This window comes from Falco cherrug, chromosome 4 (genome assembly GCF_023634085.1).
Source record: "Falco cherrug isolate bFalChe1 chromosome 4, bFalChe1.pri, whole genome shotgun sequence".
Taxonomy (NCBI): Eukaryota; Metazoa; Chordata; class Aves; order Falconiformes; family Falconidae; genus Falco; species Falco cherrug.
In genome coordinates this window covers 88,424,477-88,443,288 of record NC_073700.1, presented here as the reverse complement: position 1 = coordinate 88,443,288, position 18,812 = coordinate 88,424,477, and the positions used below count along the sequence as shown (strand labels likewise).

General features: G+C 38.8%; 1 protein-coding gene across 3 annotated transcripts in view; it reads right to left on the bottom strand.

The window, feature by feature from the left end:
- The window catches only part of ADCY1 (adenylate cyclase 1), a 154,275-nt gene that overhangs the window by 37,416 nt on the left and 98,047 nt on the right, over positions 1 to 18,812 (bottom strand). For all 3 annotated transcript variants that reach the window (XR_008732038.1, XM_055709109.1, XM_055709110.1), the window contains exons 8-10: positions 7,467 to 7,622; positions 3,645 to 3,839; positions 2,369 to 2,466 (exon numbers count right to left, since the gene is read on the bottom strand). Coding sequence is in view for 2 of the 3 variants with exons in the window: in XM_055709109.1 (XP_055565084.1) it covers positions 2,369 to 2,466; positions 3,645 to 3,839; positions 7,467 to 7,622 (449 nt within the window). In the remaining variant the exon portion in view is untranslated. The remainder of the gene's footprint in view (positions 1 to 2,368; positions 2,467 to 3,644; positions 3,840 to 7,466; positions 7,623 to 18,812) is intronic.

Below are 18,812 nucleotides of genomic sequence, written 5' to 3'. Positions count from 1 at the left end.
GTGAGCCATGGCTGCAGGCACATATAATGTATCTGTGCCCTTGACCATCACTGGGAAAAGATTGCTTATAAAGGGTTTCTAACAGTAGAAGAGAAGGGTGCACTTCTGCTGTAGAATTTCACAGTATTTGACTTCAAGTTAATGAACAATTCCCACCAATACACAAACAGGGAAAATTCTGTGCAATGGTATGTATATATAGAACGGGAAGGTGACTCTAGATGCTGCCTGTGGATTCTGAATGCAAGTATTAATAGATAGCTGGCTCTCCTGTGCTTTTAGAGAATTGGCTTGTATTCAGCATGGTAGTATGCTAGCAAAAAAGCATGGAGAACATGACTGCAACAGCGTCTTTTAAGGCAGCAACAGCCAACTGACACTAGTGCTGAGTGGGACCCTGACAGAGATTTGGGTTGGCACCAGTAACAAAGGGCAACATTGTTTTTTAAAAATAAACACAATGTAAGACATCAGAAGGGTTCATCACTAGGGCTTTTAGCGGCTACACTGCATGTGTGCCACCATAATTGGACAGCTGAGGTTGACAGGAACATAGCCTTACTTTCACCAGCTCCATGTGGGGATATAAAATATTACTTTAGCTGAGGAGCTGTTTTACTCAGATGATCATAGGAATTCTGAGAATGTCAAGCCCGTTGCTTTCCGTGTATTTATGCAGCAACTGGCTTACTTAGAGTATTTTCTTGTCTCTAGATTTTGAACCTCTTCCTTGGAATATTGTCAACCTCCTTGAGACATGTCAAACACTATTAGTTATCACTTATCCCATTATAGTAACACATTACACTTGTCTTGGCTTTTGCATTCTCTTGTCATACTTATAAGTACTTTGGCAATCTGAAGAGCAACTTAAAGCTCCAAGTTCTGTGGAGAGGGAAAATTTTCCAATGCTCTTGAAGTTTTAGTCTAGCTCATGGCTGCACCTCTGTCACAGCAACGGAAGAGCCCAAGAAGAACAGTAATTACTGTATTTCTTTGTATGAAGAATTCATTGTATGAAGCCACCACCAACAGACAGTGGAAGAGAGAACTTAAGACCATTTAGTGGGTGGCTCTTTTAACGAACTCAGTGATGAACCCCTCCATCTTCATGAACTTCAGTGGTCATGATCCACCGCAGCTTGTGTGTCTATCAGATCAGAGCTTACACTGAACCTCTGTCCAGCTGGTTTTTAAGTGACTGCACTTTTTGGAAAGCTTACCCACTACCGTACCATAGGATTCTTAGAAATTCATTCCACTTTCAGCTACACTAATCCTTGTTGTCTCTCCTTGTTCTAAATTGCCATCCATATACTGCACGTGGGCTTTACTTCAGAAGTAGGCGAAAGTGTTTTCAGCTGTGCTATTAACTAGTCAGCAAAGGTTGTTAGTTTGGAAATCAGATTATTTTTGTAAATTACTTTGAATCCTGCAGATGAAAGGTATTATATAACACATTTAAATGATGATGATCATTATTTCAGTAAAAAAGGTGTTCCTGAAACTTTCAAATCGAAATAATAGAATACAGGTATTATTCTGACTGGGGATTTCTGAACAGAAAAGACCAGAATTTAAAATTGGATCTTTCAACTGTGTCCTTTTCTGTTCCCACTGAACCCCTAATAATTAGTAAAAGTGAATGAAGCTTCTTGTTAAATGTTTTGATATTCTCATCTGAAAAAGGTTATTGGTAATAAGTTTTATACCCTGGACACACTTATATCTACTTACTGTAACACCTAGATTTGAAAGTGAAGTGTGATTATATTTTTTATTTAGAAAACATTCACACAGGAATGTTCATATAAAATTGACAAAAACTGAAGTCATCACGAGACTATATCATTTAACAATAAGCATCAGACACCACCAAACACATGACAAATATTCGGTTATGTCTGTTTTAATGCAGCCACAGTCTGACCGCAGCTCATGTGGGAATGGCTGAATTATGCACTGAGCAGTCTGTGATAGTATTGGTGCCAAAACCCTCAATGCAGGCTATAAATCTGGGCTGAAAAGCTGGATGGATACTTCAATACTTAGTTCCCATTAAGGTCTGTATAGTTTTATCTACATTGCTGTCAGTACCTGAAGTACTCTGTCCAAAGCCAGCACAAAGAGAAAGAACGGGGAAGAAATAGCTTTAAATAAGATTGCAGAATGATTGCAGATTGTGGCTCCTTTGGGCAAATGGAAGAGATAACAGTTAGGCTGAGGGTATCCCAACAGACAATCTCCTTTCTGGGAGGATACCAACCTGGGTGCTAATTTCCGTTCCAAAGACATTGATGTTTTGGCTTGTGCAGGACGCTTGGAAGATATTCCCCTTTGATTTATAATGACAAACCCAGAAACTTACTGTGGTATTATTAGAAGGTAGACAAGGCCAAATAAGGCAGCTAGAATTAGTGAGAGAACTACAGCACTGGTGAAGTACTCATCCTGAAGCTGGTGGTACTGTTAAAGAAAGGAAGAAATGAAGACGGTGAGCATTTCATACACACCCAGCCACCCAGTCCTGTCCATTTGCAGTAAGAAAGAATTATAGCCTAAAATATAACAAGCCTCTACCCATTTTACAAACATACAAATAATCATTGCTTAATTCACACCAAAAAAAAGAAAAGATGAGGCAACTCTACACAACATTTTGCTTGACAGCCCAGCTTCCCCTGTTGGCCCAGATGTTTAGTTTTCACCCTGTAACTAGTCAAATCTGGGTTAAGCTCAGACTAAGTTTTGGAGCAAAAAGGGTTTTGAAGCAGAAGCAGGTGGCACTCCCCCCTCTCTGCTAACTCATCACAAAAAAAAAAGGCCAAACCAACTCAGAACAGGACACTCGTGGGTGAGCTGGAGGCAGCTGCTAATGAGACCGACGGGTTCAGTTTTGAGCAGTTACTGTCCCTCATTCCACCAAGCCACAGTCCTTGCAACGGAACACTTCAGGGGTGGAAATACACGAGTGTTTTCTCAGAAAGATCCAAATTTCAATCTCATTTACACCAAAAGACTTTCCTATCTTGAAAGAAGACAATCCCAATTAAATAATAAATCACTGTGGAAACTTGAATTCAAAAGTTAATGTTTAAGACCTTAAAAAACCTGAGTGCAACATGGCACACAGCCATCCGACTTGGAACAGTAATGACATGAAATCCTAAGACGACAAAGTGACTTACAGTGGAAAAATAAATGCTACTGCCAAATTAGTCCAAAATCATATCACTTTTGCTTTTTCAAACACATAAACTAAAGCCAAAGGCCTCCCCACACACACACCTTGATTAATTTGTCTTTACAAATAAAAGCCGTACAAGGTGGGAACAAACAGCTCTGCTCAGATGATATACACAGGTTGGGCCATTTGGAGAAGCAAAAGTAAGGCCAAAACACAGGGTGTGTATTTTTATGGGGGAGGCTCTTGATGAGTTGAAAGATAGTGATATTTATTTTCATACCCAGGTGTTTCCACAGGAGGTGGAGATCATGCCTCCCTCTTAACTGAGAGACAGTCTAGAGGATTATTTAAAGATAGTGAGTAGAATTTAAATATTGTCTACAGACAAACAAAACCCCAATGCTAGTAAACTCATGGTCATTGAAACCAGTAAAAACAATTAAATAAAACCCCTTACTTTATTTTCACGCTCGATTTGCTTATATTTCAGGGTAATGAAGTTCAAGTCAGCCATCTCAGACTCAGTTTGCCGGGCCTCTATCAAACGGCTGATGTATCTGTTTACTCGAGTTCCTGGAGTGTTGTATACAACGTTGGTAGAAAAAGAGGAACGATTCCTGAGTTTTTCAGAGGCTGTCCTTAATGCTCTCCTCTGCAGCACAGGTGAAGAAAGAAGCACAGATTTTAACAACACTGAAATTTTTCATTGCTGTTCATATTATCTCAAGTTCACAGCCAGGATGAGGAATTCATTAAGCAAAGCAACTACAAAACACAAAGATGTGATCTCTATGTGATCGGGATCTTTTAAGAACTCCTTAGCTGAAATCCCGATCTCATTAAAACCAACGAGAAAAGCCTCACTGCATTCCAGGATTTCAATCCTCATCTGCAGAAATTCTCTTCACATACTGCCCTGACCTTTCTCTGCCACTGAGGAAATAATCAGTTTGATCCCAGTCAGTGTGACTTCACCTAGAAAAATAGAATTTTTTTTGTTGATGGAAGATGCAGAGCTCTAGGCATCCTGAAGACCTGATAACCACACTCAGCATGATACAAGAAAAGTCCTACTGTCCAAAGCTGTCTAGGTAACAGTATATATGTTGAAAAGACAATTTTCCATAATCTCTTGCACCATGACCATGTGTGACTTCAGAGGGTCTGAAATCTCACGTCCCTATCTTTAACGTACCCAAGAGGCTCTCTTGTAAAGACATCTTGTGTGCACCTTAAGTGCACTTGCGGATCCAAACAGAGCAATAAATAATCAGAGCTAACCCCTGCCTCACTGGGGTTAATTCCTCCGCAGCTGAGATAGCGCAGCTGACAAGATGATCACTCAGAGCCCTTCGCAGTGCAAAAGATTTATCACAGAGCATATCTGAAAAGGATGTTAGATTATCTGTCTCCCTTTTCACACCGAGCGCTCAGAAGACAGTGAGCAGCATCTCAGCCACAGAGGCAACCTTCAGGCAAGGGCACTGTCATCTAAACCCTTGTGGCTAGATATGCACTAGCATGCTGGCCCGTGCCTTCAGAAAATACTCTTGTAGATGCCGTGTTCTTAAAATGCAGAGTCATAAAGATGTAGGCCAACCCTGTGAAAGAAAAACCAGCCACCTAATGGTCAGCACATTGAGCAGCAAGAGACATCAGTTGAATATCCTTTCCACCGCAAAAGGGGTCAAGTCTTACTTCCCAGAAGAGTTTTGACAACCAGGCTCAAGCAAGTTGTGCTATTTCTATACAGTTAAAAGAATTTTTTAAATATTTTTTTTTTAATCTACCATTTGCAGAGTTCAGGAAGAGAATTCAAAGCACTATGAAGCAACAAGTCTGCCCAGGGCTAAGAACAACATCAGTAGAGTCTGTCAGCAAGTTGCTACAAAAGCACACAAAATTTCTCTCTTCAGATCAGTCAGTACCTAAGAGCCCACTTTTTAAAGGCTCTGCTACAAAATATCCTTTAAAACCAGATGATAAAAAGAGGTGTTGATCGCTATCTAAGTAATTCTGCAGGAAGGGCAGTTTCCCATCTTAATCCACAAGAAGTAGTTCTCATGAGATTCTCATCAGTGAACAGTAGACTACAGCAGTTCCTTAGCTTACATAGTTTATGTTATAGCTATAATATAATGCTGACTGATACCTTCGTTTTCCGATTTTCCGACCATAAAGAAGCATGGACCTTAGCAAAGATAAAAACACTTTCCAAGTCCTGTTTTGCTGGCTTTGTAAGTAAAAAGCAAGTCTTACCAGGATTAAACAATTATCAGGCTACTTGAAACATTTTTCTTCAAACTATCAGGTCCCATTACTTTAAGTTGCCTGTGGTGTAAGAACTAATTGTTTCAACATGAAAAATAATCTCGTGGACATACATGGATTAGAGCTTTCAAATCTGGTCTTCTGTTAGCCATAACAGAAAACTCAGACTGCCAGCCAGACAACTGTTCTAAATGTTTCTGATCAGAGATAAATTTGCTCTCTTGCAGAAGACATTTGTCCCACAAGTTTGTAGGGAAACAGTGTTTTCAGGAATATTATCAGGGATATACAGTTTTCCTCTTCATAAAGATAAACAACAATTAGCTACAGTTATATTCCTGTTTAAGGTGCAGCAGAAAGGACATCTTTGGGGATTTTTTTATAATCCAAATTTAAGCCTATAGCATAATAATAGGGGTGAGCAAAGCAGCTTTAAAAATCCAAACCAAAATGCTGCTTTGCTTTAAAATCTGGAATGAGGGTAGACGATAGGAGTTATCTTGATATAGGAAATAAATATTACCTATTCTGCCATTTTGAACTAGTGTTAAAGTGACTGTGCTTAATCAAAATAGCTGATGCTCACATATAATTATTTTCACTAGGTTTCTTATTTTCAGTAGACTTACATTACATCTTATATGTTCACCAAGATCCACTGTTTATATTTCTCAGAAATTAAATAAATAAATACATGCTAAAATGATGTGCTGGCTTTAAAGCCTTTATAGCCATAGGTTATTTTACATGATTTGAGGACTGATATCTCTAAAGAAACCCTACAGTGCAACACAGTGCATTTATATTAAAATCATAAATAATGTTCCATGATAAATGTTATGTATTAGGTACAAAGCCTCAGAACAACCGTTCATTTAAAGACAGCATTGTGGAACTTCACTGCAAATCTTCCGACATGAGAAAGTTTTCATCAGACACTGAGCAAACCCATACTGGGATTTTCTGCATTTACTACCATTCATATACATAAATATATACAAGACACATTGTAAAGTATTGCATATGTTTCCAAGAAATGTGTGGGTTACTTTTTTAAAATACTCAAAAAACAGTACTAATGCACAATTGGAAGGCTTTGTACATGGCCAATTTCAAAACCAAATCTGGAGTCTCTGAGAGTCTTCACTGAGACTGTTTTAAAGGAACTAACAGACTTTTGTCCCCTTTTCCTGCAGAAGAAACACAAGCACATGTAAAATCCAAAAATTAAAAGTTAGAATACTTTCTGAAAGTAAGATTTAGACTGAATATTTAATGCATGTACATTATATCTATATCTATAAAAGATAGATAAATAAATAAATAAAAAGGTGGAGCAATCGGTCAATAAGAATTACCGATGCCAAAGCGTGTATGCCCTGCTTTGGAGTACTGGTGGAGTGACCTATGTAATATTGCCACCTGCTGGCAAAGAAAATGGAATAAGGAATTCTTCAAACGTTTTTTCTCCATAAATTTCTGGGTACATCCACACACAGAAAAGGAAATAAACCAGGCTATTAATATGTAAAGCAGCTATAAGTTATGGCATTACAAGCCAGTCAAGCAAGCCGTATTTGTATTGCAGACTTTTGTATTTAGGATTTGTATTGGGGACTAAGATTTTTTTGGGCTAATCAGTAGCCTTTCATTTTTTAGGGAAACCATCCAGAGATACAGAATTATTCTGTTATTTTGCATGTGCTGCCATCAGCCTCAGATGTGATGGACTCATGATGCAAAAGAACAGCTCTTGGCAACTGCAGAAGAAGCCTCAGAAACCACATAGACCACTTGTGCTGGCTTGTTCAAGAGGAGCTCCAAATTTGAGGCCTGTTATAATTAAGTTTTGTCTTTACTGCGGGAAAGCTGTGGGCATTAGATGGCTCTAGCTCAGCAGGAACACCAGAAATCCTCTATCAACTGGTCAGGTCACCCCATATGTTCTCTGAGCAGGTCTGCTTCATGCGGCCTTGGAACTGATGCCCAGAGAGCCCACATGGATTACCTTATCGTCATCCTCACACGTCATGACATTGGAGAAAGGGATCTCTGCTTTGAACATCTTACGGCAGTGCATGAGCTGCACAAGCAGGTAGCAGACTGTCTTGAACTTCATTCTTTTGGCAGGCTTAATGTCTGACAGAATCAGTCCAGGAAATATCTGTTGGTCAGAAAAATCATATTTGTAACAGTGTCATTACATTCCCATGCAGACAGACATACCTGCAGACATTTACACCATCTAGTGGTCAGAACAAAGCAATATTCTAATCAAGAAGCGTTGCATTTTGATAAGCATCATAAATTTGGAGATGAAGATTACTTCACCTTTTTTTAACCTGAGATATAAGGAATTGATCAGACAGTATTTAAACACATACTTAAGCTTTTGGGAACTGTCTTCTACATAGAAATGTAGACTATAAAAAAAGTGTATTAATGACAAACTCGTAAAAGAGGCAATATTTGTATTTCTTCAACCTTAAAATAAATACTGGGAAAATGCAGGAAAAAATAAGGAGAAAATTAGTATTTTATTAATTGATGTTAAAAAATATAATTTCAGTCTTTTTCTTATTTCCGTATTTTGTTACTTCAGCCACAGGTAAATTCATTAAAATCAGAAGAGGATAGCTTTTCCTTTGAATATACACTTATATACATGCCTAAAACAAGGCTGTGAGGCGCTGGGCTTATATCTTACATATTATTTCTTCAAAGCAAGAAGTGTTATACTATGGAGAAATATTCTCTAAGGCTCAGGTATAATCTGTTCCTTTCACCATGGAGCTTCTAGTTCAGCAAGGGCAAATACTGTCTTGGTTAACTCTTCAGCATGCATTTAACTCTTGCTGACTTTTGTAACCCCCCAGCACATGTTTCATGTTTTCACAGATCAGTACAAGAGTGATCCTTTAGTCTCCCCTCAGTATTTTTACCAATCTTATTCATGCTTCTGGCATGTAGGATGTGTAAAGCGGTGTTCATGGGAAATGTGGAAGGACTCCTTGATACCACAGTAGGGGAATTTAAGCTTGTAAAATTAATCTTTTCTGGAAGACTAAAATAAAGAAGCAAACAGTAAAAAGATGAGTAAATCACAGTCCAAAAAAATCTATTCAAATGCTCTAAATCCCATAACACTATGATTTAATAGAGCAGTTTACATCATTACTTCAGTGATCAAGGAATGGAGAAGGAAGTAAACTGGAAGCAGTTGTTTAATGCATCTTTTCATGGATACCTAAATTTAGAGGGACAGGGCAAATGACACTGCTTATATCCCAAATGGCTTCTCAGGTATTGGTTTGCTATGCTTTTTAATGTATACATTTGCATTTTTTTTATGCACTTGCATTTTCTGGAGCACCAAGGCTATATCCTATTGATCTACCAACACTGTTTAATCAGTTACACTGTGACTGAAATGATAAAATTACTTGTGTATAAATAGTTGCATATTTTTTATTAGCTGATGGTTCTGTTATAAACATGTAATATTTCAAGCGTGAAAAGGTGCCTGGGTATGTGTGTGGGCTTTATTGTGCACTGAAAGGCTGACTGAAGCCAGCCAGCATCACCAGCATAGCGCTGCATGGTCATCAGCTAGAATTTAAAATGACACTAGCATATCTAGTGTGTAATTGCTTGTATAAGTGGTAGCTTAACAAAAGTGTCCATGAAGAGATTCCCAACATGAACCCTTTCTTTTGAGTGCCTTCTGGCAGAAGGCTTGCTGCTGTATTGCAATAACCAAATAGATGATAACGTACAAGGATATTCACATATAATCATCCCTTAGGTTTTCCTAAGGACACTGAATAGATCCTTTTTAGGCTTATTATCTGCATATGGCAGATATGATCAGCTTTTGGGCTACCATTCCCAATAGCCAAACTATACTTTTTGGACAGGTTCTCTACTTGCAAATTTTCCTAATGTAGCCACAATTCCTCTAAAAGTACTATATATTTTACTCAGTCTCCCTATCAGCCTTTGGATGCAAGAAAAATTCGGAACTTTCTTGCAAGTCACTCCAGGTGGGTTTTTTTGTGGTTTTTTTTTTTTTTTTTTTTTTTTTTTTAAGAAACAGATAAAAGGAAATATGGCGTTTACAGGCGGATCTTGTCTCGAGATCTTTGCTCAAACCTTTCACTGGATGCTGCAGTAAGTAGGTCAACAACTGATTTCAGGTCTCCATTAAGATTGGTTGGAGAAGATGCTATTACATAAGTACAGAGAGATACGGAAGCTGCCTGACAGCCTTCGTTATGGAAATAGCATGGTAAAGGTGCAAGAAAGGCAAAGAATAGGTAGAACATCTATCTTGAAAAACATTCAAGCAGGCATGACTGAGAGAGACAACCATAGGCATGACTATATCCTCCTAAAAGGATTTTAAGTCCTGTGAAAAGAGAAGAATTTAGACTTTTCTCAATGCAAACTTCTTATGCATTTCTGAGAACAACCTTAAACTTGAAAACTGGGAATGGATAAGAGTCTGGCTCAGGCAGGTGGCCCTGCTGCCAACATGACTTTTCCATAAACACAGATTTTCATCCAGTTTCCTGACTACATCTTCAAAGAAGTAGGTAGAACATTTTTAGCTCATACTACCAACCAGTCTTTACATTTCTAATGAAATATAATATATTCTCATGAATATATCGGCAGGTAATATATCAATAGTATACACACTTTGTATGTTGGAAATCCAGGGGAGTTTCCCAGCTGTCTTGGAATCAAATAGAAGTTTTGTAACTCAGGTCACTGAAAAAAATGGAGTAGTGTGTCTGCTGCTGGGCTCCTCCCATAAAAACAGTGACAAACCAGAGTGAGTGCAGCAAGTGCTCACCAAAACAATTAGGGTTCTAAAGCAGACGGCATACGAGAAGAACCTGAGGGAATTCAGTTCATTTAGCTGGGAGAAGGCTAAGGAGGGATCCAACTGCTGTCTTCAGCCACCTAAGTAGTAGTTAGAAGACAGAGCCAGACTCATCCCAAAAATGCTCGGAAAAAGCACAGAAGATAATGAACACAGGCTGGGCCAAGGGAAACTCCCGTTTGATACAAAGAGCAGAAGTTTTAACTGCGAGGATGATCATCCACTGGAGAAGGGTGCTTCCAGCGGCTGCTGAACCTCCTGCCAGGGAAACACTCAGCGCTTGCTCAGACGAGCTGCCCTGAGCAACCGGCAATTTCCAAAGTGCGTCTAACTGCAAAGCTGCCTCTGCTTTGGGCAGGGAGGTCAACCACATGGCCTCCAGTGCTCTTTCCAAATCCGTTACTGTGCGATGCCATGAAAACATGTCAAACACATAAAGCTACTGCTCTTCATGGCTGGTCAAGAACCAAACCACTCAAAAGACATTGCAATACACACAAGTCAGGCATGCTGGTGACTCGGATCATGTATAATTTTAAATATAGTTTATACTAGTTTGATTCAGTTTGGCTTGGTTTGGATTGGATTTTTTTTATAATATAGTGGTTGCAGGACATTGAAATTCTTCACTAGGACTGAGGGTCTGTCATTCTACCATCATACATACACAATATCAAAAATACAAACAAAAGAATTCTATCCCACTTCTATCTCACAAGCCATGTCCCTTTTTTATTATTCCTTTTACAGCAGAAAACCACTTTTGACACAGTGAACTTCTGAGTGGAATATTGAAACAAACTCACCTTCTGCTGTAAGCCTCTGATAAAGGCAAGAAATGCAGTACAGCCTGTTAAAACAGACTGAAAAAAAACCCAGAACAAATAGAAACCCCAACCTCAATCTCTTTCACCCTGCCTTTTCTCTGAACTTGTTCCAGGCCAACATTACAAGAAAGCTGGACTGAAGCGTTCTCATTCCAGCTCATTTTGTCAACACATTTTACTTTGACACTTCTTTTTGACCCCTGGGATCATCTCTTATCCTGTTGACTGTTCATTTGCTTCATAATTTTAGGAAAGGTTGGTTGGTTGTGGCTGACAAATGAGGTTAAGAACTGGGATTTCCTACAGAGCGCTCTGAAAGCAGTGAGACTACAGCTCTGTGTGTCTTTAAGTATGCAGAAAACAAACAAGAGATGATTAAAATTCTGGGAAAATACCCGTGTTTGAATCTCATGTAACACTCTAGTAAGGGATTCACTGGTGCTTATCTGGGATTCTCAGAAACAGCAGCAGACTGTGGTTCCCCTGACTATATTCAACTGCAGTGCTTAAAACGGCACAGGGAAGGAGATACTAACGACATTCTAAACACATTTACAGACACCAAAAATGCTGTAGCACTATGTCTGCTTGTGCTTTCTATCTTCAGGCAGGCAGGATCATGCTTCTTCGTAGTGGCATTTGTTCTTACTATCTGAAAAGCCATTTTGTCCTGACATAGGTGAGATAATTTTTTTTTTTATTCTTACAGTTAAAATAATCATACATTTGCTTTTCCACCCTTGTCTACTGCCTCGATGAAACATTTTCCTTATCACACCTCAGCTGTCTGTGAGGAAAGGACATTAGTGATTTTTGCTGGTAAATAATACAGCTTCTATAAGACAAATTCTTAACATTCAGAATGGTGCGGCCACTTTCTTGACACAGATGTAGGAAAAGTTTTTAGCAGCTGTGAAGACTGAAGCAATCTCTAGGAGGTCAATAGCAGAGAAAATTGTAGACCAGTGCACTACATTTCTCCCTTCTAAAGCTTCCACATTTCTTGAGAAAGAAAAAAGAGGATGTTAGAGCACATAACTAATTCCACCACCACTGACAGCATTTAGATCTCCAGTTAAGTTCCTGGGTGGAAGCTGTCAGCTATTGAGAGCAAAGACCACCCTGGACTCTCCCAGTCATGGTAGCTGCAGGTAGTCATCAATGGGAAGGCAGAAATCATCAGTGTGTGCCCAGTTACAGGCTCAGGTGCCTAACCTGGGGCGTTTCAAATCAGAGCAATTTTGTCAAATACAGTTCTTGCTGTGTGCTAGCAAAGGAGAGAGTTTGAGTAGTTGGAAAAGTTTTCATATACCCTGAATTAAAGCTCTCTTCTGTTACTACTTAGGGTTTCAGAGCCAGAGCTGTAGCACTCCATAAGGGCTGGTGAACACACGGTCACGTAAATAAAAATATCCTCAGAACGAATTAGTCCAGAAAGCTGACAACTTACAATGACTGTGAAAACTTTCTTAAGACAAAGTGGACTGGATGCTTTTAGAAGAGTCAGATGCAAAAAAGTCCTAGGGAGCTGCTAGCCATATGGATGGATTTATTGGGCCATAAGTGCTCTGTGGAAAACACAAATTTTACACATTTGGAAAAAGGAGAACTTGAGAACAGTGTGGCATGTTCATGTAGACCTAACCAGAGTGGATTGAATCAAATTAACTTTGCAGAGAAGGAAAGTTCCTACAAATATAGGTGGCACTTCAATTTGAATGGAAATAATAAATTAAAAAGAATTAAATGCAGTAATTTTAGACCTATTGTTTCACTCTGTTTGCTTTTTTTCCTTCTGTAGCCTTTGTTTTGCTATTCTGTACACAATGATGCCAAGATGCCATCTTTTAATCAGGTCAGGCTGTTATCCAACAAACTGTTACCAAAAATCCTAGTAATACACAGGTTATATATATCAAATTGCTTCACTTTAAAAAGTTAGATGAAAGTATTATTAAGACATGATGGAAAGCATCTCAAGAGTGTATGTGAGCAGTTATAATTGGGAAACATGCTAGTTGCTAACAACAAATCACGGGTAAAAGTGATTCACCAATAAAGTCAAAAGGCGAGAACACGTAGTTACTGTGGATTTCATTTATACAAAGCAAAAAAGCCATCACCAACCTATGTTTTCTCTGTGCTATGTTGCATAAAGTTCATTCCACACTTGGAAAAAAAAATAATAAATGAAAGCCACAGGAAAGACATAAGCAAATAAAACTTGTTGGTTGGGGGTGGAAAGATATGGAGCCTAGCAATTTATTTTAACATAGAAGGCAGATCATCTGCTTTGTGAAACAAAGCTATGCTGATTAACAGTAAAGGAGGATGTTGTATTCCAAGTCAAAAAATACTGCCTTTTCAAGCAGCAGAGTGATAGAAAATTTGTTTATTTTTCCTATTACTCGATCGTGACAGGTCTGCAACACAGGAAGTTTACAATCCCTTTACGCTAGATGCAACAACAATGTAAGAAAGTGATGTGGCAGCCTTTGCCACTTTTCTTGTGCTATTGTCACGCAAGTTAGAACAAATCTCAGGTTGCTGAATTTCTGCCTATTTGATCAGGAGTCAAAGAAATTAAGTGATCAACCTTCTGAGCTGTTAAATCTGTCTGCAGTTCACAATAAATTATGCCACAGGTGTGTACGCAGATAATTGCTCTAGATATTTCTGACATTTGCATGAGTTTTTACATTTTAAATAGTATTTTCCAAAGGATGCTCCTGAGCTGTGTTTGCTTATTGAGAGGATTCTTGAACCATCAGGCTTTCAACTGACTTGTCCTGAAATCATGACTGACAATAGTGCTCTCCTCTTCCTCAGCTAATGCTTTAACTTCTCTTTTCAAACAGATTGCTGGTATTTTGGTTTGACTATAATTATTTTTTGGACAAAAATAAACGTGACATTTTAGCCACCTGCCCTGGAACGTTTAGGGCATGATTCAACACAGCGAACCAGGCAGGAGACCGAATGCTGTACCTCTAACTAGTGCCCGCTTCCTTCCCGCTGGGTAACTCAACAAGGATTCAGAAAAAAAAGTCACATCCTTTCACCTGGAATTTTCAAGATGGTCATAGCATTGCTCAGATAATAGAGCAGGGCTGTCTGAGCTACAGGAGGGATTTTCTGAGACTGCCTGGCATGGCTTTGTATGTAGATGGTGAGGTAGGAAAGAGAAATGTCAGTCATTTCAGAGAGGCAGCGAGTTTCCAAAGGGCGAACAGATGTGGTACTCACACTTCGGGACTTTTCATGAATAACCATCACTGTGTGCTATTCAAATAGGAGATGCAGATACCATGTGACTTACACTGCCACAAATAAAAGGTAACTAACACCTTTGGATACACAATTAGTTGGTGAATAACTCACTAGCACCTTGGTAGAAATTTTTAAGATGGTGCTTAGCAACGTATTGGAAACTAATTATTGATTTTGTTTGAGGTATGTTGTAAAATCCACGAGATGCTTATGAACACATAGCAGTTATTTATAAGTTGTATCTATAGTGTTTCCCTACAATTTTAATTATTTTTATGACCCCCTCCCCTGGACACAGCTCTATTGCTTCCTGTTAACAGTGTATGGCGTTACTTGTCTTTGCCTTATCTCTGGAGCTAGCAAAGTTACTCGGTGAAGCAAGTTCCTTTAAGTTGGCAATGAGTAACAGTAACATTCTGCAAATGCAAAAACTAACACATTCTGAGAAACCTTTCCCCTCACAAAAAACTTGCTCAGTTCTGACCACTGCTAGGTTATCTGTAAAAGTGCGTCAGTCATCTGTGCTGGGCTGCTTTCTCAGCTGCTGAAATTAAGGAGCCTTTTCAAAACTAGAGAGGTGCCATCAGAGTGTGAATTGCTGCAACAAATAAAAAGAAGTATTTTGTGGGTATATATATGCATATATATGTATATATGCAGCCCAAGTGCACAAGCACCTGGTTATCACCGAGGCTGTGGCTGGACCTTAGGAGGTATTATAACGCAGGAGAGTCACATTTTCTAGAGCAACTGCAGCAGCAAAGTAGGCAGTCCAGCTAAGCTCACTTCTCTCACGTGCTTCTGGGAGCTGGTTGTGATGGCTGTAAAACCGAGGCAAAGATACCTTGAGTAACGTCAGTGTCGACAACGAAAGAACAAAGAATTCTCATGAAAGCCAGATCTACTCTATTTAAAAATAATAATAATAAAAAGAAATAAAAAAATAAGCACACAGTTTGAAAGTCAGAACAGGATTAGTCAGGTAGATCGCTGAAGAATCATTAATGGAAAAAGGTATTTATCTGGGTCTAAGCAAAGTTATAAATTCTTGTAAGGGGCTGAGAGATTAACAGACCTGGCTTAGATAAACACAAACACACACACACCCCCCAACTGGGAAATAATATCCACATACAGAAATATTCACAGTACTTCAGAAAGCTAGGACATTCTGAAACTTTAAGAATGTCCACGTGTCTAAAGTATGGATCTTGTGAATATTTAATATATTAGAGAGCTGTTTTTCTACCTGGATCAGACCTGTTTTAAAAGTCCAAGACATTCATGTATGTGGTTAGGCTTGTGGCTAGTTACATTGATCAAACTTTTCAAATCTTGTCTCAGTGCAATATTTTGGTTACATCAATGTAGATTTTAGTAACAACATAAAATATCATGAAGACATAATTAAACTTTACTTAAAAGACATGTGTTGGCAGAACTAGAAACTTTGTCAGGGCATTATAACATTTTGTATTACATTTAAAAAGCATATCTGTAGAAGTTTTTAACCATTATGGACACCAAAAAAACCCATGAATTAAAAAATTTTCTGTGTGCCTTTGGAAATTAGGTAAATTATTTAAGTCTGTTGAGAAGTTGAATGCTATCCAGTCAACCATGCATAATTATTGCTTAGTAATAATAATAATAGATTAATATAATCTCTACAAAAATAAAAACTGTAACAAAAGAAAAGTATTCCCTCAGTGGTGACTTAGAAATGCTCTCACATATATTAGCTTATACATCAAACTAGCAATCAGCTCAGATCACAAGACTGCAGTTGTTAGCTGATTCAATAAAAGATGAAGAAAATTTGGAATAGTTTATAATTTGTTCACATTTAAAATATAACTGGTACATGAATGAGTTGTCTTATACTGTTATTCTCATTCTTGGTTTGGGTGGTATTTGTGAAGAAAGATCCTTCTGCCAGACCAAATATGGAAGAATGTGGGGTGTCTTCTAAATAAATAAATAAAAATTTTAAAAACTTAAGTGGGCCTGATTACCTTTCAAATTCAACAGATTCTTGGCCATCTGTTGCTCATAACATTGATTTTCATTCCTCTTGGCATCATACCTGCTAAAGTCAGTTCATATTAATGTCAGAGATGATGCGTAAAGGATAAAAAAATGTGTCTGCGTTTCAGCTACTGAGGCTCTGGAGGAAGGAATACGATATTAAACCAGCAGATACCTGAGTTCACCTAAAGAAACTCCATCTTTAGTATGTGCATTTAGTAAAGCACTAAGAAAGCGCTTCATGTGTAGCCTTCTATTCCCATGTCCCTGAACAGTTAATGACTGAATCGGGGTAGGAGGGGGCAGCAGGTGTTTATTTTTGAAGGTAAATATGCTATTTATTGTGTAGCTCGGGGCTCCGCTGATCAGTATGCAAGTATTCGAAGACTGGGGACAGCTTTGATGTGCTGTGACAAACAGCGAGGTGACATGCCGATTGATCTGCGAGCCCAGTGGAGAAGCCAGTCCATACCAGCAAAATCCACAGTGTTTCTTTCTGCCAGCTTGGCTGACAGGCTGTTGATGCATGCTGGAGAGCTAATATTGTTAGCCAAGCTGTACCGGCAGCATCTGCCACTTCCACAAAGCCATCGGTGGCACCCATGGGTAAGATGGCATTTGGTTTATGCAGCTGATGACAAACGGATCAGCTGTTTCTCAGCAATCCTGCAAAAACAAAGAAACCTGTGCTCACAAAGTAGTGAGCTCTCATCCTCATGCATTATCATGCATTGGCCTGTAATACGTGAGCATTGAGCTTCTGCTCCTCAATCGCTGACTTATACAGCAGAGTTGCCACAACACAGTTTCTGTAGGTAATAACCTATTTATCCCCTTTTCTCTCTACTTGTCCCTGGGCATCAACCTATCAACAATTTCCTGAAATTCAGCTATTTCTCTTCTCGACAAGAAGTGAAACCTGGTACATAATAACATGGGAAATGAAATGATACATAATACTGTAGGACTGAAAACAGCAGAAAAGCAAGACAAACAAATCTAGCAGCAGTAAGCAACATACCTACCTTAATTAAACTCTTCCTTACATTTTCTTCTTTATTGGAATTGATCAGCTTAGGAACTAATTCTGGTTTAAAAAAAAACACCAGAAAAAATCTCTCACTGACTGCCAAAACACAATCTAGCCCAGTGGTTTTCCACCTGTTTCCTTTCATACTAGCTAAAACTGAATTTAATCGTATATACCAGCAGAAGAACAAAACGTGCGATTGTATGATTTTCTCAGCAGATAGGAACGCTCCATCCCTCTAGTAACAAGATGCTTTAGAGAAAGCACATAAAAAGACACCCTTACAGCAGCCTTTCTGGGACAAAATAACAGGAGTTTTGGCTCCCAGAATCAAATTCCCCTGGTGAATGTACTCCCAACATTTTCATAAAAGACTCCCTGGGTCATCAAATTCAGACCAAGAAAAGGAGTGTGGGCATGGAATTCTAGATGATCTGGTTTTCCTCAGTTACATTTTTGCCAAACACCTGTTGTCTAACAACCTCAAACAATGAACTCTGACATCACTTCAAAACCTAGCCTGTATTGCTTTCATACTTACTTTCAGAAATGGATATTGTAAATTTCCCTCTAAAGGTCAAATCCCTGAATGAAACTTGTTTGGACAGAGTCTCAGAAGGTAAGGGTGCAAAAGTCTGTATCCCCAGTTGTCTGGCTGAGATAAAGAGCAATAAAGTTCCTCTTGGCTTGCAAACATGGTGTAGCAGATAACTTCTAAGATAAGCCTCATTTGATGTGAAAAAGAATGGAACCAACTGAATGTATTTAAATGATGCTTATGGACTTTCAGAACTCCTACTGAGGTCACAAAACATTTTGTAGCTGAACAAAAGGCTAAACTCAGTAACTGGTTGAGGAATAAATAAAGGCATGACTATACATGAACCTGATGGAAAATCGCTATCATTACCTTCACTGCATGCTGAGACTCCATCACACTGCTGGGCCTCTGTTCTCCTCACCCTAAAAATCTGGTTAGAATGAGGAGTCACACTCACACCCATCAGGGGTGGCTTAATCCTGAGCAACAGCTAAGATACGAAGTTCCTGCTCAGATGAGTTAAACCTTTGCTTACCTTACTCTTTCCACAGTTTCCATTTTCTGTTCTCCACCAAAAAGAAGAGCAGAAAATGTTATTGTCCCTCAACAGTACTGTTGACTTACTTCTCTTTCTCCAGTATGTCTCCAGGGGTCTGACAAAAGGAAGACGCTGAAAGGAGAGGGGAGCTAAGAAAACGCGGAGAGAAGGTTGGCTAAGATAAGAAAGGGATGACCAAAATCCTTGTGAGTCTGAGGTGACAGAGCAAGCA